Raw genomic sequence first — 23,850 nt, 5'->3', positions numbered from 1 at the left:
AAATGAGAATATTCCATTAATACATATTGCATGTTTTCCTCATGTAAATACTACTACTACTACTACTACTAATAATAATAATAATAATATACTACTTTGTATCTACTTTTGCTTATATATTCATTCTTGTTAAACAACAAAAGAAAACTACTATGTATACATGCACATAAATTCAACTCTAAACAGTATTAGAAATACAGCTAAGAAAGTTCTTTAAAATAAATAGATTTATTTATTTTTTTTAAACTCAATAAGGAAAATAGAATTATGAGTGTAATTTTTAAAGTAATTTTAAATATTTTATGATACATTAAATTTTATTTGTGTTATTAGTTTGTCGGGCTTACCCTACTTGTGGGATTACGCTTCGCCACTGCTAACGACCACCTTTATATATATATCCTAAAAACCAAAGTTTTTTTCTGTGTTCTGATAATCATAACTATAACTTACATAATATACTTAACTATGAACACGAGAGTATGAATTAAGTACTGTGCAGGAAACCATGAAAAATAATGATTAAGAAATTAAGATTCTATATGTGAAACAAAAAGCTCTGATTGATTCAATGACTGATCAATCTAAGCTTAACTGTCTAAACCAGAAACTTTAAATTTGGACAGTACATTGGATTCGTGACGTAAATATAACAGAAAAAAAGTGGAAGGGTGGCTAACTGGGGTTGCAATTATTACATTGAGATATCCACGCTTTTGGAATCCATTAAGGTTAAAGACATATAATTTGTATTTGAGCTTTTCATTTCAAATGATTAAACATGTTTCAGTGTTTCTTGATACTTGACACAGAAAAGAAGAACAGGGTTGGTGAGGTTCAGTAAGAGATGTCCATGCGAGATGTTCGAACTTCACAATTTCTTGCAGGCTTTGAATTCAATCAAGAGATGCAGGAGGAGGGCTCGTACCAACATGTAGGGTCATTCGGGTATGTATTAGTAGGGTCATGTACTAATATATAACATAGACAAAGCCTACCATTTGCATTTGTGTGTGTGTGTAACTTATCCGTGTTTCTCAAAAATAAAATAACTGGTAGTGTGTTGAATGGCTATATTAAATTAATACACAGAAAATGATAAATGAACTGAGTTTTCTGGATCAAATGACTAAGTGAAACTACATAAATTTGGTAACAGAATTTAGAATTATTAGAATTTTATATTTTATATTTTATATATATATATATATATATATATATATATATAAACATGAATTTCCTGTAATTCATAACCTTACTCAAATTCCAAAGCTGAAAGGTGTGAGCGAGTAAAAATACGGCCGTTTAATTCTACAAGAAAGTTTATATTGAAAATGCAATAGTTTTATCGATCGGAATTTTCTTCTGTTAATCGCTTACCTTCCTCCTTGGTTTCGACGTGGATCTTGTTCTCGACGCCCTTTTTCCCTTCTTTGGTGACAGCAACCACCTCCATCCAGTACCTGCCACACGCCTGGAGGCCAGCGATGGGCAGAACAGTCACTGAACCATTAAATACCACCTTCGGCTTCTTCTCGTGGCCCTCGGCCCAGTACCACACATTATACCCAGCCACGCATTCAGAACCTATTGTAGGCTTTTCCCATTGCAGGGTCACACTAGATTCTCTCACCTCGGCAATTAAGTTGATCACAGGTCCAGGTTCTTCAAAGAAAGAATTCCAAAACTAAATTAAGCATTAAAGGAAATCAGGGAAAATATTAGTTTGGTCATGGACAAATATCTAAACCTGTGTGTCTCAAACTAGTCCGAGGACCACAAATGGTCATTGAAGTATGGTTCATTCCATTTATTCATCCATTTTTCTACACATTTGGTCAAAGAGCAGCACATAGAAATTGTTATATTAATGTAATATTAAGATATTTGAGTATAATTGGAGGATAATACCAATTATATTAATTTTACATAGTATGATTTAACATCGTAATGTCTTTGGTCATCCAAAAAAGGAACAACTTCGTTTTGAATTTCGGGATAGTTTAAATTCCTTGCAAATAAGTTGTCAACTTATTGTACAGCTTAGTGGAAATATGAAGTACTTTTTTTTCTTAAGTATAAGTGTAGTTCTGATGTAGTGCTTAAGTTCTTCTTTTGTCCTGTGCCATATGAATGTACGTCATTCACACGGATAAAAATAGTTGCATTTCTTTTAACATGTATAGTACAGGGTGGCCCAAAAGTAGGTATACAGTCCCGTACCGATCAACTCATTGCTTTTTATATGATTTCTTATTGTTATAAATCAGGTAGACTTAGTTTCTTTATTATTTGTTCTTAATGTCTTTTTATTTATATCTTAAGCCCGGAACAGCCGAAGCAAATAAAGCTAGAATGTTATACCTGGTCTATGCAGGAGTGTATACCTTTTTTTGGGCCACCCTGTATTATAAGTTTGTATATATATACTTAAACAGTTACATATTATTTGAATGAAATACTTTTGCTTTCTGGTCCTCTTAGATTGAACACTAATCCAAAAAGGAAAGAAAAACAAAGACAATTAAAGTAAACTGCGTGTCCCACACTACATTTTAGAATCTCAAATAAGAAGGGAAATAACAAAGAAATTTTAATGGATAAAATATTCTTCATAGTCGTCAATTATAAAAAGGAACTTACATATCGCCCTCAGAAAGCAGAAAGGTGCTAAGCGTCAAAATGCAAATTTCTCAGGAGATGAATAAAAACGAATGAAACGCTAATTAATTCCGATTCTTTCTTTCTTTCTTTTAGAATTTATTTTTCACTGCAGATCTTTCATAATGTCTCCTGCCACTTGTCTCCTTTCTCCACAACATTAAACATGAAATGGGTAGTTAGGATATACACAGCTGGAAATCAAGGGAATGGCACTTAGCACCTTTCTGCTTTCTGGGGGTGATATATTTCCTTCTAATAATACCAATGTAGAAAAGTCTTAATTAATGCTATTTCTGAAATGTAAGTATACCGGTAGACTTTTATATACTCAAAACACTTTTGAAAATAAGTATAATTGTCATGTGTATACCACGTAAAGGAGTTTGGATTTTATTGCGTGATATTTTCTGAATATTACTGAAACCGGAATATATTTATACTGCTTCCGGTTTTAGTAGAGATATTAGGAGATTGAATTTATTCATGGAACGCCTAACCGATTGCAGAAAATCTTGTCTTGCTAGCCATTTTCTCTATGGCGATTAACGTTGAAACCGGAAGTGGTTGCTTTGTGGTACTTCCTGTTTTATTACAACTATTTAAGTGGAGATGGAATATATTCTTGGGACTCTTGATTGCAGAAAACCAGTCCTCGCTACCTGATATCGTTTTCACTCTACAACGATCAATGTTAAAAAAGGAGATAATTGATTTCTGACACTTCCGGTTTCATTGGTTAAATTCGAGTTGAGATTGAATATATTTTTGGGACGCTTGATTGATTATAGGAAACGGCTTCTGGCTATTTATTACGGTTTTGCTTCTATCGTGATTAATGTTGAAACACCGGAAGTGGTTAATTTATGCTACTTCCGTCTTTAATAAAGGGTAAAGAGATAAGATGATACCTATGCAGTTTTGTTGTATGTAGATCAATATTAAAAGTTTCCGTGCATTTCAACCACTTTTGTTTTAGTACAGACTTAAGAATGGAAAAAACATATTTTTGGGGTGCTTAATCGACTCCAAGAACCCCCCCCCTCTCTTTCTTTCTTTCTTTCTTTCTTTTTTCTTGATTTTTTCTTTATTTTTTCTTTATTTTTTCTTTCTTTCTTTTTTCCTTTCTTTTTTTCTTTCTTTTACCGTTTTTACTGTACAGCGATCAATGTTCAAACCAGAAACGGATAATTGCTACAGGCCTCCCAGCAGGATATTGAAAAAATATAGGACAATTTGCTTTATACAATAGAATATTATGCTCTGAAGCACAAATAAATAAATAATAAAAATAAAATAAAATAAAAAACATTGTAAGAAAAGGTCACCCTTCAGCCCAATAGGCAACTGAAAACAAAATTTAGATTAATACAGAATAAGAGTATATATAACCTTTTGCTTTTTAAACTTAATAAACCTGCTGTATTGTTTTGGAAAAAAAAAGAAACTGATTGAAATAAATAACTTCATTTACTGATTAAAGGAAAATGATCAACGTATCTCCCTCTCAAACAATGTAAAACAATTTCATTCATCATAGCTCTGCAAATTATATATACACTTCTAACAACAGTTACACAACATAAATTTCAGGCCTCTTCCAGTTCATACATAATTTCCAGGATTTTCACTTTTTTTTTTCATGACTTTTCCCGGGCATTTTCACAGCACACTTTTATTTCCAGGTTTTCCAGCAAGCGTGGCAACCCTGCATATTATGTACAGCAATATTGGAAGGCGGGAAAGTTGCTGAATACCAACACACCTCAATGCCCAGCCAATACTGCTGAAAGAAAACGCTGATACAGCATGCGTTATAACGAACTAGCGCATGGCAAGTTAAGCTTCGCTGGGGAAGAACAAGCACATAGGAAACAAAACAAAACAGAGTGGACACAGGAGGATAGGAAAAAGCAAATAAAAAAAATATAGTGAGAATTAGTGACTAGTTCTCAGAAAAAAAAATGCTAAGATACATTTAGCATATTGCTAATATGTAGCAATTGAAATAATTACTGGAACTGCCTTTGGCTTGTATTTTTAATAATTAAGTGACTGAAAAACAGGAAATAAAGGACAAGATTAAAATACAGGACAAATATACACAAATTTCCAAAAAATAGGAAAATAGGACAGCTGGGAGGCCTGTTTGTACCATTTCTGGTTTGAGTATCGCGTCCGAAAATGAATTTGGCTCCTAACTTTTTGACACACTACATTCTGACCAAACTTTGTGATTACTGACCAAGAGTTCTCGAGATTATTTTCTCCTGGACGACGAAACAGGGCACATATATAAAGGAGTCTTAGCAATTGAAATCATTACTGGAACTGCCTTTGGCTTGTATTTTTAATAATTAAGTGACTGAAAAACAGGAAATAAAGGACAAGATTAAAATACAGGACAAATATACACAAATTTCCAAAAAAATAGGAAAATAGGACAGGTGGGAGGCCTGTTTGTACCATTTCTGGTTTGAGTATCGCGTCCAAAAATGAATTTGGCTCCTAACTTTTTGACACACTACATTCTGACCAAACTTTGTGATTACTGACCAAGAGTTCTCGAGATTATTTTCTCCTGGACGACGAAACAGGGCACATATATAAAGGAGTCTTAGCAATTGAAATCATTACTGGAACTGCCTTTGGCTTGTATTTTTAATAATTAAGTGACTGAAAAACAGGAAATAAAGGACAAGATTAAAATACAGGACAAATATACACAAATTTCCAAAAAATAGGAAAATAGGACAGCTGGGAGGCCTGTTTGTACCATTTCTGGTTTGAGTATCGCGTCCAAAAATGAATTTGGCTCCTAACTTTTTGACACACTACATTCTGACCAAACTTTGTGATTACTGACCAAGAGTTCTCGAGATTATTTTCTCCTGGACGACGAAACAGGGCACATATATAAAGGAGTCTTAGCAATTGAAATCATTACTGGAACTGCCTTTGGCTTGTATTTTTAATAATTAAGTGACTGAAAAACAGGAAATAAAGGACAAGATTAAAATACAGGACAAATATACACAAATTTCCAAAAAATAGGAAAATAGGACAGCTGGGAGGCCTGTTTGTACCATTTCTGGTTTGAGTATCGCGTCCAAAAATGAATTTGGCTCCTAACTTTTTGACACACTACATTTTGACCAAACTTTGTGATTATTGACCAAGAGTTCTCGAGATTATTTTCTCCTGGACGACGAAACAGGGCACATATATAAAGGAGTCTTAGCAATTGAAATCATTACTGGAACTGCCTTTGGCTTGTATTTTTAATAATTAAGTGACTGAAAAACAGGAAATAAAGGACAAGATTAAAATACAGGACAAATATACACAAATTTCCAAAAAATAGGAAAATAGGACAGCTGGGAGGCCTGTTTGTACCATTTCTGGTTTGAGTATCGCGTCCGAAAATGAATTTGGCTCCTAACTTTTTGACACACTACATTCTGACCAAACTTTGTGATTACTGACCAAGAGTTCTCGAGATTATTTTCTCCTGGACGACGAAACAGGGCACATATATAAAGGAGTCTTAGCCATTGAAATCATTACTGGAACTGCCTTTGGCTTGTATTTTTAATAATTAAGTGACTGAAAAACAGGAAATAAAGGACAAGATTAAAATACAGGACAAATATACACAAATTTCCAAAAAATAGGAAAATAGGACAGCTGGGAGGCCTGTTTGTACCATTTCTGGTTTGAGTATCGCGTCCAAAAATGAATTTGGCTCCTAACTTTTTGACACACTACATTCTGACCAAACTTTGTGATTACTGACAAAGAGTTCTCGAGATTATTTTCTCCTGGACGACGAAACAGGGCACATATATAAAGGAGTCTTAGCAATTGAAATCATTACTGGAACTGCCTTTGGCTTGTATTTTTAATAATTAAGTGACTGAAAAACAGGAAATAAAGGACAAGATTAAAATACAGGACAAATATACACAAATTTCCAAAAAATAGGAAAATAGGACAGCTGGGAGGCCTGTTTGTACCATTTCTGGTTTGAGTATCGCGTCCAAAAATGAATTTGGCTCCTAACTTTTTGACACACTACATTCTGACCAAACTTTGTGATAATTGACCAAGAGTTCTCGAGATTATTTTCTCCTGGACGACGAAACAGGGCACATATATAAAGGAGTCTTGCCAAACCAAACTCCTTAAACAAGGTCCCCCTTGAAGAAAGTTTGAGAAACTGATCTAATCTATGAAATCAACTGCATTAAATTGAATCTAAAACATTAACACTAATACAAGGATTAAATGCGTTTAGGGAAAAATATATTCCTTGCAAATTTCATGCATAAACCGATTAACATGCTACCTTTTCATAGGAAAATATTTACAATAAGTTATAAATTGAAAATATATAATACAATCTAATTGTAAATATGTAATAATTTCATACATTATTAGCTTCATGTACAGATTGATATATATAAAAGGGAAGCACGGTGGCTTAGCAGTAGAACGCCTACCTTTGATGCGTGGGGTCTCTGGTAAGTTTATGGTGGACAACGCCGTTTTCTAGGGGTACTCCTGTATTCCTCTACATTCTCATTCCACCAATTCCATCATTATTCACTAGATTTAATGAAATGTAGCCTAAATGACATAATCATGGGATGTTAAACTGAAAAATTTCATTTTATTTCTATATAGAGTATATAAGATGGCCTTAATTACATTTGGGAATAAAATAGGTCTCGTTTCACGCGCATTTCCCTCCATCTCATTCTAAATTGAAACCATGATAATCTCTGCCGCGTAGGCTAAAGGAGACTGGCTGTGATGATGAGAAATGAAGGAAATGGTGGAGTATAGAAAGTGAGAGGAAACTGGAGAATCCCGAGAAAATCACCGCACACGGTGTTTGTCCAACACAAAACTCACTTGGCGCGAGCTGGGATCGAACCTAGAACCTAATACCCCAGAGCACCGCGGTCATCATATTTAATTGAGAATAATAGAGAATAAGTTTGAGAAGCATACATGCTGCAACAGTTGTGATCTTAAAGTAAGTCATATGGCCGAACTAAGTAAACACTAAAATAACAAATTAAGCACCAAAAGATACGTATTTTTGGATGAAACTCCGCACTGAAAACTCGTTACTAAAAATTCATTTGTAGTCATATTAAATAATAAACTAAAATGTTAAACTGGGGCGAGGTATCAAGTGAGTGTCTTTAATCAATTCAAGCTTCAACACAAATATCCTACATAGTAGTGTGGCTCTTTCAATATGTCTGTACATTTTATATTATATCTACACTGTATTATTTTCTCACTTAACGAAAGAAAAGAAAAGCTAGATAAAAAATATTAAACAATACTAATATAACAACAGATAGGAAGCTATGTCCTTCGTAACTAATTTTGTATCCATGAATATTACAAGACAGGAAAGGCGAGGGATCTAGTAGAAATCGAACATGCTTTTCTTCAGCACGCCTCTTTAACAGAGGTATCGATGGTGGGATACATAAGAACTCAAAATATTCCTTGAATATATCCTGTAACACACATTGCATGCGACTAAATTCTGTACAATTAACATTATTAGTTACATACTTATCTCCAGAGTTGTTGTTGACACACTTTTGGGCAGACCAAACTGTCCAGTTTTTATCATTGGTTTCATGGTGAAATTATACTCGTCACATGGAAGTAGATTCAAAATGGAGACCATCATGATACTGGCGTTCTGGACAGCCTGTTCTATCGGCACATCTAGCGTCATCTGCTTGTCTCCTATCTTATATGAAATTTGGTAGAAATTCACACACATCGACTGCCAATCTGTCACATTCCATTGGATGTACACGGATCTCGGAGAAGTCGCTTGAACGACAAGATCTGGAGTCTCTTCAAATACTGTAAAAAAATTTTAAAAAATAAAATAAAATAAATGATCTTATTCAATCAGCACATTTGATAATGAACTTTAATTTTCTTTCATTTCAATAAATATTAATGTATTTCACCATAATTTTTATATTATTATTATTATTATTATTATTATTATTATTATTATTATTATTATTATTATTATTAGGTTAGGAATTTTAAACGAAAGTTAAAACAGATTGCACGAAATCTTTTATAGTGTTTCAAGCTTCCGGTTCTAAAGTTTTATTTGCAGAGCTCTAAAAATAATTAATTATAAGTTGTAAATGTGTTTTCTCAATATGTATTAATGAAAGAGGAAACAACTGATTTTTTATACACACCAAATTCTCTGTAGATATGAATTCTATAACGTTTAGAAAGTGAGAAACTGACTGACTGGACCGGGACTCAAACCTGGGACACCCAGCATACCGTACCGATGTGTTAACCACTATGCCACCCAGTGGTTAAGGCATCGGCATGGTATGTCGTAGGTCTCTGTGTGTTATGTTTATTCAATGTTCGCAAGTCAGTTATGGCAAGGAAATTTAAAGAAACAAACAAACAAAAATAGACTCCCAAGAAACTAACTTAATGTGACGGAAGAGCAGGTCAGATAGTTTGAAGTTGTATAATTATTCAGTTTCTGCCCCACCTATGCAATTAAAAACAATTTTTATACTAAAAACCGCTTGTTATTCATAATTTCTGACCTCTTAATACAGCCCAGTACTTTATAAAAGTTTATTATGCATTGTACTCTACGTTTTAAATACTTATTACTAGGGGCACGAGCTTTTAGCAAAATTTGAAAATTTTGAAAATTTGAAAATTTGGAGTTTCGTTTTTTATATTTCGCGTTTTGTCGCATTTTCCAAACAAAGTTTCATATTTTGTAGCTCTTGTGAAAAAAGATATTCCCTGACATTTTTATAATTGTTCCTTTTATTCATAAATCACTACAGAAATAAACCACTAATTACCTAAAAACAAAACACACTGATTATTTTCACTTGACATTGTAAATTTCACTTATAGAAAATTATATTTTTTAAAGGAAAATCACTAAACTTACTATGAGTAGGAAAGTTTTACTGTTTTCTGAAACACATAGCCTCAAGTTACATTTAAGCATTAAACAAAAGCGTGTTACATATTTCCACATTTTCTTGCTTCATTGTTGTACGTTTGTCTCTTATCACCAGTCCATACTTTAAAAAACTTTCTCACAATATGCATTGCTTGTTGCAAGCCAAACATATGTAAGTGCATTTACAACAAACTTCAAACAATAATCACTTCGGAACTTTTGTCCATTCAAAACATTCCATACACTTCACTTTCCAGAAGAATCACTTGTCAAGAGTTTATAGGCCATTTTGTAAAACTCCAAATACGGTACTTCATAATCAGATGCTTGAATTATTTTATTTATTTATTTTTTTAATGAAGGCAAAAAATATACTTAATGAAAGCTATAAAAAATATACTTAACGCAACAATATCTGGTTCACTACTGCACGCAATTACAGAAGCATCAAATAGCTTTCCCAAAGCATCATATACTTCTGTAGTTTAGGAGTCTTTTCTTTGCGAAGAAAGCTTCAAGAATGATCTTTCTGCACATTTTTTAAAAGTCACATTTAACACTAGCCCTCTTCTCACTTCGTAACAAACGTAAGTGTGCTTTAGTTTTCTCACCAAAGAGATCCTGCAATATGGCCCCTATAGCCGTGTCCGAATCACCCAAAATGCACTATTCATGACACGTTCTACCGTTCCATTATGAAATGAAAACATATTTTTAAAATTTCGCGTTATTTCGCGTGTTGTTAGAAATTTCGCACAAAAGTGCCCAATTTTGCGTTTTATCGCGCAACGGAAACCAATGAAAATACACACAGAATATCATAAAATGTCAAGAAATTGAAAATTATTTAATTCTGACGCATTTCGTTTTATCGCGCATTGCGAAAAACTCGTGCCTCTACTTATTACAGAAAAAGGAAGTCCAAGAATAAGCATATCATACATATTTTAAGATAATATCTAACTGTAGGAAACAAAATTATGTGTACTGTACATAGGTACAATTTTAAAATAATTAACTTAACATACAAATCTAGTTCTTAACTATATAATTTAATTTCTTTTACTGTTCGTAAATGAATAATTACACCAACATAGGCCTACATGTGACTAGGTAAACCTAAAGGAGTTAAAAGTTAAGTTTTTGAAAAAATCTTTGATAAATGACTGCTTTTCCTTGGCAAAGTCGTGTTTTTATGAAAGCGTTACAAGTCGAGTACATCTTAAATATATATATATTATGGATGTTTTTAAAATTAGGCCGGATTGTTAAGAGTACTGTGAGTAGTACCGGAAAAATCAATTGAAAATTTTGTTCTTTTGCTGTATTTTGAAAGGTTGAATATGGGAAAGATCAAGTAACAGCGCACCATGAATTTTATTTTGGGGAAGACCGAGTCGTGTTTTATTGTATAATCATATAAGTCAATTGAAAATAATTTTAGATTAGTTCAATTTTAGGCAGATAAGCTTTAACATTATAAAAGTGAACAATGAATATTTTTAAATTTAACAAGTAATTATAATTCTATATATAGTTTTAATGACTTTTTCATGATATTTTTGTATATTTGTATTATTGTTTATTGTAAATTGTGATACATGTAAATTGTATTGTATTGTATTTTATGTCTCTGCTTGTGGTAATGAAGCAAATAGTTTGTTCCACCAAGTTAAGAGATCTGAAAGCATAGACATATTTTTCAAAAATCTCTCTGTCGCGGGAAAACTGCACGTGATGGAGAAAAACTGAATGCATATTCGAATTTAACGCACACAGTTCCTTCAAGATCAGCTGTTCTCTCTTATGTTACAAAAACCTTGTTAACTAGTGTTATTAACATTTAATTTTGCTAATACAATTGTCCCATTTGTGGTCAAAGTTATATATAAGAAAATGAGAGTTAGAAATTGAGTTAGAAAGTTACCTGAATCTATTAAAAGAAAGTATCTCATAAGAAAGAATTTTTTCGTATACAATAATCTTCTACGTTACAATCGCTTAGACTTTTGTTCTATGTCTTTTGTTAAAACGAAATAGGCGACACGCCAGTAAATAGCATGAATACCTTTGGTCTATGTATTTTAGACAGTTTATGCAATAAATATTGAAGTTAATGTATTGAAAACAAATGTATCCTGTCGTAAATACCTGAACAAGGATCTTCTGTTGTTGTTGTAGTAGTAGTACTAGTAGTAGCAGCAGATGTCGTCGAAGAAGTAGTAGTTATGGACGATTCTGATGATGATGGTGCTGATTGTGACGTCACTGAAGTACTAGTACTGTCAAGCATTGTTGTTTCTTCCATCTCCACTTCACGTGTCGTGATCTGGAAACCATATATTGCAATAAGTACGATGCATTAAAAATATAATTCCAAGATCATATACATAATATTGGATTTGTTAAGTTGTAAGGACAATTACGTGTTACTACAAACAGCATTACAAAACTTATTAAGATTATAAAAACATTTTTTCACAAGATGTATTTTCAGTAGTTTCTGGAAATTAAGAATTAGAAGATAAACATCTTTATTTAGTACAAAATCTTCAATAACTTTATACGATTCATATATAAACTTTGTAACTGTAATGGTAAAATACCAAAATCTTTAAAAAACTATCGACAAGAAATTCTATTTTGTCGGCATAAAATCCTTGCTTTAAAAAACACTATTAGCCCATAATATAATGTCATATTTTATTACCACATATAGTTTAATTCTCTTCCATTATATTTTGTAACGTTAAGTTTATCCTGAAAACATGGACTAATTATTCACAGAACGCCGAACAAATTAACACTTAAGTAATTTTTAACAAAATTCATGTAAGAAGAAGAGTCTGCAATATTTCTCAGAATCATAGCAAAAATGTGTCAATTTTTAACGTTTTATTGATAACATTTTTTACACAATGTTTATATATATACAACATTTCGATTCCGTTGGTGATGTATTTAAGTCTATTCACTCACAATGTTCACTTGAAATTTTCTGTTGAGCAAATTCTAACAAAATCTGAACATGTATAATTATGGATTATTCTATCATAAAGGATGACAATTTGCAAATGCAGGATACTTGTTTTTCATGTACTCGTGACTAGTCAGTGAGATGTTTCAACACAATTCGACCTTGCATCATGTGATTATTGGTTTAACATTTCCACCATTTGGCTGATATATACATTTAGATGTTAATAATTGGAGAGTGGAAGATCAACACTTACTGCTCTATATGAACATGTGAAGATAGGCATTAATCTTTGATATATATATTGTGAACTTTTGATTGAGTAGAATATGATATATTCATGAGCAAATTAGGAAAATACGGTATTAGGGAATTGCTTTGAAATAATTCCATTTGTATCTATGCAGTAGTATACAAGTAGTGAAAATTCTTTATATGGACAATTCTGAGAAAGATAAACTCCAATGAACAAATATACAGAGATGTTCTAGAATGGTCAATTCTAGGGTCTTACTCTTTCTTTCATATCTTACTGATTGATCTGCAATTTCTGGTAACAATGACAAGTGCTGAAAACTAAGATATTAGAAGATTGGCATGATGAATTTTAAAACATCGTGATTTAAAGAAGGAAAAGTCACTCACAGGTTGTTGAAAGAACTGTTAAATTGTGACAGAAGGTACTTGGAATATATGTGGAAATGAAGGAAGAAGCGCTTTCATCAGAGCAAAGCGTCAACCACGGAAAAAGAGAGAAAGAAAGGATAAAACTCGCCTCGAAGAATAGATGATAGAAGAGAGTGAAGAAAAAGAAAGAGGAGAAGGACTAGTCATATAAAAACATGTGAAAAGGAGGGGATAAAGAAGAACAGTAAAATTAGTTGTAAGGTAGCTACAATAAATCTAACAACCGACAGACTTCGCATGAATGTTCTCCCCCCCCCCCCCTCCCAATAGTAAACTCTGCAATGGAAATCTGTCGGTTCTTTGTTCAGTGTGGCCCCGCTACGACAAACTGCGCTCGTTATGCCATCATCATATGGTGAGTGCGAATGCTCGGTCTCCTCGCATTTGTCTTTCCTCGGCCCGGATTCAGCACTGCTTAACTTCACTGATCTCACGAGTCCAGTGCAGATAGGGCATTGACAACAAAGCAATATAAGTTATTCTCAATTCAACCATCAAAATAATGTAAAATACTTTTTCCATTCATTTTACTTTTTAAATGTACATCTTTTCCCTTAATTTTCTGTTAGTCTATCTATCTATTTGTTGTTTTGCTACTGCTGATAAACAACGGAAAAGTTAAGAAATGTTTATCTAGAAGTTATTCAGCTTACCTCTGTAGTACTAAAGTCCAACGGGTCAGTAACATCAGCTCCAATTCCAGTAACACGTAACACGGCCAAAAACAGCAAAAAGTCCGCCTTCATCACGTCTTTTTAATGACAAGTTCTGCAAAACAATTGAACTAATTGAGTATGGAAATTTAAAGAAAGGAAAATAACTTTAATATTGCTGTAAACAACAAATATAGGATAAATTATTTATACTGATAACAATGAATCATAATTTTGAGACCACATAATACAGTATTTGTCCACTTCCTGATAGATGTTTCGAGTTCCGTTCTTGGTCTCTTATCTGCAGCAGGAAAATAAAGATACGTTAAATGCGTAAACAAAAGAACCGCTGGATACAGGATGCCTAGCTCTGACTCAGATATATTTTTTATCCACTTCTCTGATCAGAGTATCCAGCAAATAAGAAACTGAAAATACGCGAAATGTGTTGCAAAACTATAAATTCAGATAGTTTATAGAATGCGATGTGAATTAGATCAAACACTTATCAGAGTTGCGGTAACAAATACATCTAATTTATCATTGGCTCAACTTTTGCCTTTAAGTAGTAAAGATAAATGAAAACTATATTCAATACTTTTACCTTCCTTAGAATGCGTGTACAAAAGAATCCTTTCTTATTCCTTACAGCAGTAACAAAATCAATTATCTGTCCAACTTTCACGTTTCTAGCTACATCAGTTTGGTGTGGGGCGTTAAGAGAAACTAACTATTTTATCTAATAGTACGTATATTATTTTAATGAAATAATTTACTGATTTATTTTTATTATATTAATACATAATAAAACCCTTATAAAACATATAAATGTTTCGAATTCTGCCACCACTTGAGGACTTTCAACTTATGCTTTGCGTATTTGTTTGAAGGCTTATGGAACGGTTATGTTAGTCTGTCTACACAACCATCAGAGATATCGGGGTTTCTTGACATCGATTTAGCGACCCAAGAATAGGATTCATCTCCGCCGCTCACCCTCCATTGAAAGAGGAAGTGGTAGAAATTAGCCATTTCCGGTTTCATTGATTACTATTAAAAACGGAAACGGTAATAAAAAGGCTCAATCGATTTTCTTGAATCGAAAAAGCGTTGAGAAAAGATGCCACACTTTCACTTGCGTCTCTCTCTCTCTCTCTCTCTCTCTCTCTCTCTCTCTCTCTCTCTCTCTCTCTCTCTAATGAAACCGGAAGTAGTAGAAATTTACTACTACTTCCGGTTTCTGTATTGATAACCATAGAGCAAAAACGGTAACAGTGATAAGCAGTCTTTTATATGGATTCAGTAGAGGAAAAAAACATATTTCATCTCCGGTTTTATTAGTTTATTGCGACCGGAAGTATCGAAATCTACCTATTTCCGATTTTAATATTGATTCGCACAGAATGAAAACGGGAATGGGAGGCGATACACGTTTTTGATATGGATTCCGTATCCTAAGAAAATATTTCATCTCAGCTTTATTCTACTGAAACCGGAAGTAATAATGACTATCGCCAACTTCCGGTTTCAATGTAGATTCCTACGTACTAAGAGAATGCGAGAAACTGTTGTTGATATGAATTCAGCTTCTGATCAATAGGTTCCATTTCAGAAATTTGTTTTTCTATTGTTGCGCGGAAAGTTATAGATTTAGCACTTGCGGTTTCAATTCTAGACTGCGCGAGAGAAACAGTGTAAGTAAAAGAAAAAAGTTTTCAGGAGGAGATTTTTTTATTTTACTAAGCATAAATATGAAGAACTTATACGTACCAAGACGTGATTATTCAACTCACTTTTAGAATTGACTTATACCAAGTTAACCGGGGGTGGAGCATGACACATAGATATCCAATTTTGACTTATCTTATTTTGGCCAATTTCTGACATACTGTTCCTCCCGCACAGTTTAGAGTTGTACTTTGCTTATAAAATTTACCGCAAGACGTTCTATTTTATTACCATTTTTTCTGCTTACTTATATACATAAAAATAAGTAATTGTATCAATTATATAAGTAGTAAACTTCACGTGCTATAATAATACGAAATGTAGTTTTATCGAATTTTGATTTCTTTGACATGGTTGACAACGGTTGCCTGATAATATTTCTTCGTAACATCATGTAAACTACTCTACGTTTAGCGTAGGACACAACTCTGAGTCTCTGGAATGACAGAAGATTAAAATATTGCATAATTCCGATTTATTGTGCCTTTCAAACCATAATCATAAAATATATTTCAATCGATTAAAACAACTTATCTACCAATAAATCTTGAGACATTACGAAGGCAGTTTATTTAGCTTATGCATTCGTAAATTATTAATTTTTCAGTATGACAAGGGGTGTTTAAATTGCCAGTAATAAATCTAAAAATCCTATTAGAGGTGTTCATTAGTTGAAGCGTATTGTACATAAAATTAGGGAAAAACTGACACTCGAGTGCAAAAATAATTTTTGTGTACATAAAACTTTTGGTACACAATTATTAAATGCTCTCATGATTTCATATCTTAACCTAATATGTTTCCTATATGTATTTTTTCCCCTCTCTTTCCATCGTAATGAAGTCTATCCCATCACACATTCTGAAGTCTGTATTAGCCACAAAATTAGACTAATTTCCCTAAATTCTTGTCGATTTTTGGAGTATTTTCTTCTGGACAGATATATTGTATTTTATACTCTTAATGCAGCTCATTCTAACCTTACACTCCAGAACCTTCATCCCAAAATGTGTGTTGCTAATTTCCCTTATTTTCCACGACATTTTGAAACAACTTACATGTTTACGGTATTTGTTGTGTAATTTCAATTTTTGAACAGACGATCGTTTAGCTAATCTTGCTCTCTCAGGGTCAGAGTTATGAAAAGTCCAGTTTTTTAAAAATGTATTATTATTATTATTATTATTATTATTATTATTATTATTATTATTATTATTATTACCAATCCAGTAGGTTTATTTGGCAAAATCGGGTTAAAGCCACATTCCTACTCTAAATACCATTCAAACCTTTATGTTCTATTATATACATCTAAAGTGAAACTATAGAATTCCCTTTCGTACAAAGGAAACCTGTGAAGATCTATCAGTGTTTCATGGAACACACTTGTCACTCGCTTATATTTCGATTTCCAGAAAGGAGGAAATAATTTTAAAGAATAACAAAGAAATAGGTAATTCTATATAATATAGAATAAGAACAAAATCCCCTATTACACTCAGGATTCAAGGGACAGCCGTCCCAACAATATTTCTTTAACTTTCCCTAAAACGTACCAGGGAACTTCAGGGGACAGTACCTGAAGTCAGGAGCCAGAAAAGAAAGAAAACTGCCTTTATTAATTCCTTTGGCACAAAGACTGTGTCACGCGCATATATCAAACACTAGAACTTATAATCTTGCTTTAAAACAGGGTTGAAAAAAAACATGTTTTTTTTAAAAAAATCATAAAAAACGTTTTTTATGTTTAAAACATGTTTTTTTTGTTTAAAACGTTTTTAACGTTTAAAACAAAGTACTTTGTTTTAAACAAGAAAAAAACATGTTTAAAACGTTTATTTTGTTTAAAACAATAATCTACATAAGCATATATATTACATTTTTACACTCTTAGGTACTGCTTGCCATCTATATTCAACCGCTAGATCAAATTTCGGGAACTTCCCTAATCTCGATCCGCCCAAATGTTCAATTCCGGAGAAAAAATCGGGATCTTCCCGATCTCCGTTCACAGAATATGTAGTTTAGTTTCTTTGTGTTACGTTCTACTGGTCGTCTGCATTCTTCATCTTTAAACTCCCATTGACGCAACTGCTGTGTCAGGGCTTTAAACCTCAATGGCTCAGTCTTAAACTTCAAATTAAGGCTGGAAGATGGTTTTGGTACTAATTTATTCCTCAAAGATGCAACTTTCCTGGTGTGCATTTTATGTATGTGGGAGGAGGGTAAATATCGTGGTTTTTTTGTTTTGTTTTCAACAGTTTTTTGGGGGCCGTTCCCCCTCTTGGGGGATAGATTCATAAAAATTGTTACATGAAGCAATGAAGTAGGTTACTACATGGTAATATCGTGTATTTGTACCAGGGTTGGCTGGTTTAAACCAAAAAACGAAAAATGTTCCTAAAAGTGTAAGTGTTTGTAAAATCTTGATGAAGACACGTTTGTGGGTTATCACATTTCACTCCCGTATATTATTCGTATTATATTCAGACCTAAATTCCCCATTCATTACTCAAAAAGATTATACTGCATAAGCAACTTTATATATATTATATATATATATATATATATATATATATATATATATATAAAAGTTTATAAATGTTTGTTTTGTGATTTTTTGTAGTTGTTATTATTGTTTTTATTTAATTGCAATCAAAGAAAAATTCTAAATATTGTTTCGTTTCAATGTTTACTATTGATAAAATACATCGAAATGCCGTATTTTTTGTGTTTGGGGGAAGGGGGGGTCAGGCCCCACGAGAGACATTTAGTGAAATGAGAAGTCTCTTTGGTATTTATTTATGTATAAATGAGTCTGAGCCAAAGTGGACTCAAATAATTCGTATCTTTATTCACTTTTCTTACTAATATGCAAATTAAGTCGTTGTATTTTTTTAATTTGGACCAATAAAAGTTGTTGTTAACTAACTCGAACTAAATTAGTTCTTCTGTACTCCGTAGTACTTTGAAATTGTCCATATCTAATTCTGTATAATGGTTTCACTTGTGCAACTGTTTATCTTTTTGTCCTTCTGAAATGACTCTTGACAGTTATATTAAGAAGCATGTAAAGATCAGTACAACGTATTTTTTATCAGGATTCCTTCGTGAGTGAGTCGGCAGACGTATCACATTTGTGGCCAATTAATCCTGGTTCCGAGTTCAAATGGAGGACAATTTCTCTCGGATGTAACTCGAGAAACGATTTTTATTCCGCTTTAAGCTTATGTGATCCCTTCCAGCATAACCCGGTAGTTGCATAACAACATCAAGGCGAAACAAACTTATTTCTGACCATATATGATATGAATATATAGAGCAAATTATTTAAACCAAAAGAACCTGGTTTAAACCAAAAAAACGGTTTTTTGTTTTTTCAATAAAAACCATGGTTTTTGCCAACCCTGATTTGTACTTCTTGCTTATTATGGGGAGCAGGGAGGGGACAAAGTTAGCCAATTTTTGGAGTTTCAGTTTTTTGACGTAAATTACATTTATTTTTACAACAAACATCAATAGCTCAGTCCTTAATTAAGCTAGAAAGGTGATTTGGTACCAAAGTATTTTTGAGAGATAAAGCTTTCCGTCACTTGCATTTTATGTATATACGGGGTACGTATGTAGGGCCGAGAGAGGGAGGATGAAGTTTTTTTTTTTTTCATCAATTTTTTTTTCATCAGGTTTTGGCGGGTATTCCTCCCCTCTGTGTGGTACATCCATAAAAATTGGTATGTGAAGCAATGAAGTAGTCCCCTACATGATAGTAACCTGTATGTGTACTTGTTTATAGAGGAAGAGGGGGTCAAATTTGGTTAATTTACATTTATTTTCGGGACGGTCCCGTATAACACAAGATATATTTCACTGAAGTGGTCTAGAAGCATAATTCTTGTTCGTATATATGATGTGTGCAGCAAAAATGATTTGCATATGGACGTGGTACTATAGTGGGGGAGGGGAGAGAATGTCTAATTCAATGAATGTTTTTCTGCGCATATTTTTTTTAAAATATTTCCTACATAAAACGAATTCATTACGCAATGGCAGCAATGGCTACCATTTCTTACATTATTGTCACAAGTATGTGGCCTACACATTAGCATCATTTTGTCAGCGCAGGTAACTGCAAGGGTTGCCAGGGCCCCGCAAAGTCAATATTTTCATATTTTTAATGATTTTTATGTCTGTTCTTTTTCTACGAATACGGCGGGAATTTCACGCATATTATCTCGTTGGAATTTGTGGTCTATAAGCTTTTCAATGATGTATATCTCATGAAATGTTCAAATACTTCACTTGAACTTCTGTTGGTTTAGTTATAAGCACAATAAGCACGAATTTCGTTCAGTAATTGCTGTTATAATAAGAATATAACTCTGCTTGTAATTTACTCCATGCACAAACCCTGCGGAGGATGGGTTGTTTGTTAGAAAATTAAATTAGCTTCTTCAATCTGATATTTTAATTGTTTTAAACATGTCCAACCAGCATCGAAAAAAAACACGTTTAAAACAATTTGTTTAAAACGTTTAAAACAAACTGAATAAAACAACAGCCCTCGTTTTAAACATGTTTTAAACACTTGTTTTAAACATTTTGTTTTAAACATATCAACCCTGCTTTAAAATGACTTTTTTTTTTCTTACGTCCAGAGAGTATAACGTTCCAACAAAACGCATTTTCCGCTCTTTGAGTTCGACGATATAGTGTAGCGAAGTCCCTTGAAGTTTACATTAAATGTGTTTTGGTTAGCGTAGAAATATTTATCCTTTTACTTCGAAAAACTGGAAGAAGAAAGTGTTTCGGTATTGTTTGTAAGTACTTTAAATTCATAGTTATGCGCATGTATTAAGAAATGAACACTATAGTATTCTCCCCTTTTCCTCTCCCAATTCCCTTCGTTACATCCAGAAAATTTTATAGACTGGGTTTTCAGACAAGAGAAGTGAGTTGTCTTAGCTGCAATTTATGTGGGTTTATTAAATTTTTTTATTAGCGACTGGTAATTGATTGGTATAATTTGAGTGTAATCCGTGCTATATTAGAAAGATAAGAGTATTGCTACTGGCTTCGGTTCTCTAATAGTATCTCATTTGTATTTTCACATAGAATTGATAAATACTTTTCCCCTTCGTAACTATCATAAATACGGCATAGTTTTCTCAAGGTAGATTATGTTTAGATACCTGTAATCGGGACCGCTCCAGGAAGAGCCAAATCTCAAAAAAGGAGAGAAATTTCCATGCTTATCCCAAATTTCCCTTTTTCGTATGCTATGAACATATGAGCATGCTATCATTTGACAGTTTTTTTCTTCATTCTGAAGAGAATGACGAATTAACTATAATATTCGGATAAGTATTACAGTGATCGGCAACTTTTATTATTTATGCCATACTTTTTCCTTATTTATATATGAAATTTGTTATTTTTTGTCAAAGAAGATTGAAAAAACATTTTTCCCTAGTAGCTATTATAGATATCGCAACGAAACCTCGCCTATATATTACATATAGACCATAATATTTTTCAAGGTGTATTATCTTAGACCACTTGAGGCCGAGGTCGCTCCAGGGGGGATACCAAATTTTAAAAAAGGGATTTTTCAGGGAAATTTTCCTATTCTACTCCAAATTTCCCTTCATGTATACCTTGCAGGCATCATTAAAAAAAAAGAAAGAAAGAAAAGAAAAAGATGAATAGTACTGAAGCAATAACTGAAAATCAACATTTTCCTCCAAGAAAGATACAAGAAGCTAAAAGGGCTAACTGGATTTTTTTTAAATATTTTTTTTTTTTTTTGGATAGGACTGACATATTGGAATACTTATTTTTTTTCTAAATCTCATTTTCATTTGTCAATTTGCTTTCTTGAACACATTTTACGATCAAAGACCTTTGTAACATGAGATAATTGTACTATACATCACATAATCCACCAGATAAGCAAGAAGAATTCGGGTGTTTTCCGATCTAGTTTTAACGTAACTATTTCTCGTTTTAACATGTGCAATTATTCATATGTAGTGTTGAGCAAACAGAGGTAGATTTTTAGTAATTTCCTTTTTTAAGTGAAGTGTTCGTAGTGTGTTTGATTCAAATTATGTTATTACAAAAAAAAAAAAAAAAAAAAAAAAAAAAAAGTATGATTTATTCTTGTTCCCTTTCTAATGCAATAACTCTTCGTTTATACGTAATTATCTAAATGTAGTGTTGAGAAATACCTTTCTAAATGAGAGCGCTCAGTGGTTGAGCGCTTACCTCTACTGCCGGGGTCCTTGGTTCGATTCCCGGCCAAGTAAGTTTGTGATACAGAACATCGCGCTCGTGGGTTTTCTCAGGGTACTCCCGTTTCCTCCCATTTTCTCATTCCACCAATTATATCATCGTTCATTCACTTGCTTTAATCATAGTCTTCCTTAGCCTAACAGGTATAATCGTCATTTCATTTTTCATTTATAATTAACTGACACACGAAGAAACATATATTACTTTGTACTAATGCGTGAGTATGTACTACAAAAACAGAAAACGTAGCCACATTCCTTTTTTTTTTTCCCAGATTACAGCCGAACACCGTTATAGTTGATCGAGAGCAAACGAACTTCGTTATGCATGATTCCCAAACATTTTTAATGGCATCCTGATCTGGAGATCTCTTATTAATAAATATAAATCAATAATCATACACATATTATTGACTTATACCTATTCAAAGTCTATAGTTGGTCATCTACTATAAAGATTTCCACAGCCTGGAAAATTAAGGGAAGTCCTGCAATTCGATTGCGTCTCAAAATGAAAATGTCAGAACATCGAGAAATATATTGGCTTCGTATCCAAAATTAGAGAAAGTTGTTTCATCCCACTTCCAAAATGCAAACCATGAACTAGTTCCATTTAGGGTAACTAAGAATAATTTCTTCAATCATATTACATAAACCCAAGGTTGTTGCAATTTTCCCGGTTCTAAAAACTTGCGTGAAAGCCACGTAAACACCCACCTCTAAAAATATACTTTAAACTTTGGATGGAAATGATAACCTTAAAGAGTCAGTAATTAGTTTCTTCAATCGTGTCTCCCAGTACACGCCTAGTTTGATTATTAACTTTAAATAGGTATATAGGTATAAATATATATATAGGTCGTTTTATTTTCTGCCACTTTCTTCGAGTTGCTTAAGTTCTGTGGAGCAGTGTATAAGGACATTAACCAGAAACAGGTATTCAGAAATACTCTGATACAATTATTGTTAAAAAAAAATTATTCTGTTGAAAAATACCTTACTGATAAGATATAGAGAATGTAACCATATATGACAACTGTAAAGCTTAATTTGGGAATATCCTCATAGATATAAGAAATAATAAAAATGCATTACAACAGTTTTAAAGAAAATATATTTTTAAACTTTCACCCTTTAGTGAAGTACCCTTATTTTGAAGAATAGGAAGAAATTCCTGTATAATTTTATAAAAAGCTTAAGTTTAAAATATGGTGCGGCTACATTGGATGTCATGGCTTCTAAACCAGGGTTTCTCAGTCTTTTCCACTGATGTAGAGGAAAGATCATTTTTTTCCCCAGAGACAAAATTACATATCTATTGGTTTATTTCGTACCTAAGTAACCAAATTATAGCATTTTAAATGCAAATTGAAAAATCAACTATTCTTTGAATAAAGAGTTTCTTATTAAAATATTCTAACTCGTAAAATTTATTGCTTTTTTAAGTATAACGTCCCACGGTTATGCTATTCAGGCTAAAGGAGACGGATTATCAATGCAAATGAATTATTGTGAAATGAAGTGTTCTCCTCTCCTACCAGGAATCAAACCCGGGATCACGCGCCCCAGACACACGCGCTAGCAACTATATATATATATATATATATATATATATATATATATATATATATATATATATATATATATATATATAACTGCTTAATGCCTGGTTTCAATTCACTTAACTTTTCAATTGGATTCAACATTCAACTTATTCCTGAACTTTGATATACATAATAGAAGGAAATTCACATTTCTAAAGGTAAGTAGTAGCAAACATTATCAGAAGTTTACTAGATGGAAAAAACGTTGAGAAAGTTCCTAGTTTGGGTTTTCTACTCGGTC

At 32.8% G+C, this 23,850-nt stretch overlaps 1 protein-coding gene across 2 annotated transcripts in view; it reads right to left on the bottom strand.

Annotated features, from left to right (window-relative positions):
* Ptp52F (Protein tyrosine phosphatase 52F) overlaps positions 1-23,850 on the bottom strand; it is a 220,511-nt gene that overhangs the window by 65,622 nt on the left and 131,039 nt on the right. For both annotated transcript variants that reach the window (XM_081737647.1, XM_081737646.1), the window contains exons 2-5: positions 13,985-14,099; positions 11,819-11,996; positions 8,260-8,562; positions 1,381-1,665 (exon numbers count right to left, since the gene is read on the bottom strand). In XM_081737647.1, coding sequence (XP_081593773.1) covers positions 1,381-1,665; positions 8,260-8,562; positions 11,819-11,996; positions 13,985-14,077 — 859 coding nt within the window. In that variant the 5' untranslated portion in view covers positions 14,078-14,099. The remainder of the gene's footprint in view (positions 1-1,380; positions 1,666-8,259; positions 8,563-11,818; positions 11,997-13,984; positions 14,100-23,850) is intronic.

Source organism: Thermobia domestica, chromosome 14, assembly GCF_964235325.1.
Source record: "Thermobia domestica chromosome 14, izTheDome1.hap1.1, whole genome shotgun sequence".
Lineage (NCBI taxonomy): Eukaryota > Metazoa > Arthropoda > Insecta > Zygentoma > Lepismatidae > Thermobia > Thermobia domestica.
The sequence above is the reverse complement of the archived record's forward strand: the minus strand, read 5'-3'. Positions and strand labels throughout refer to the sequence as shown.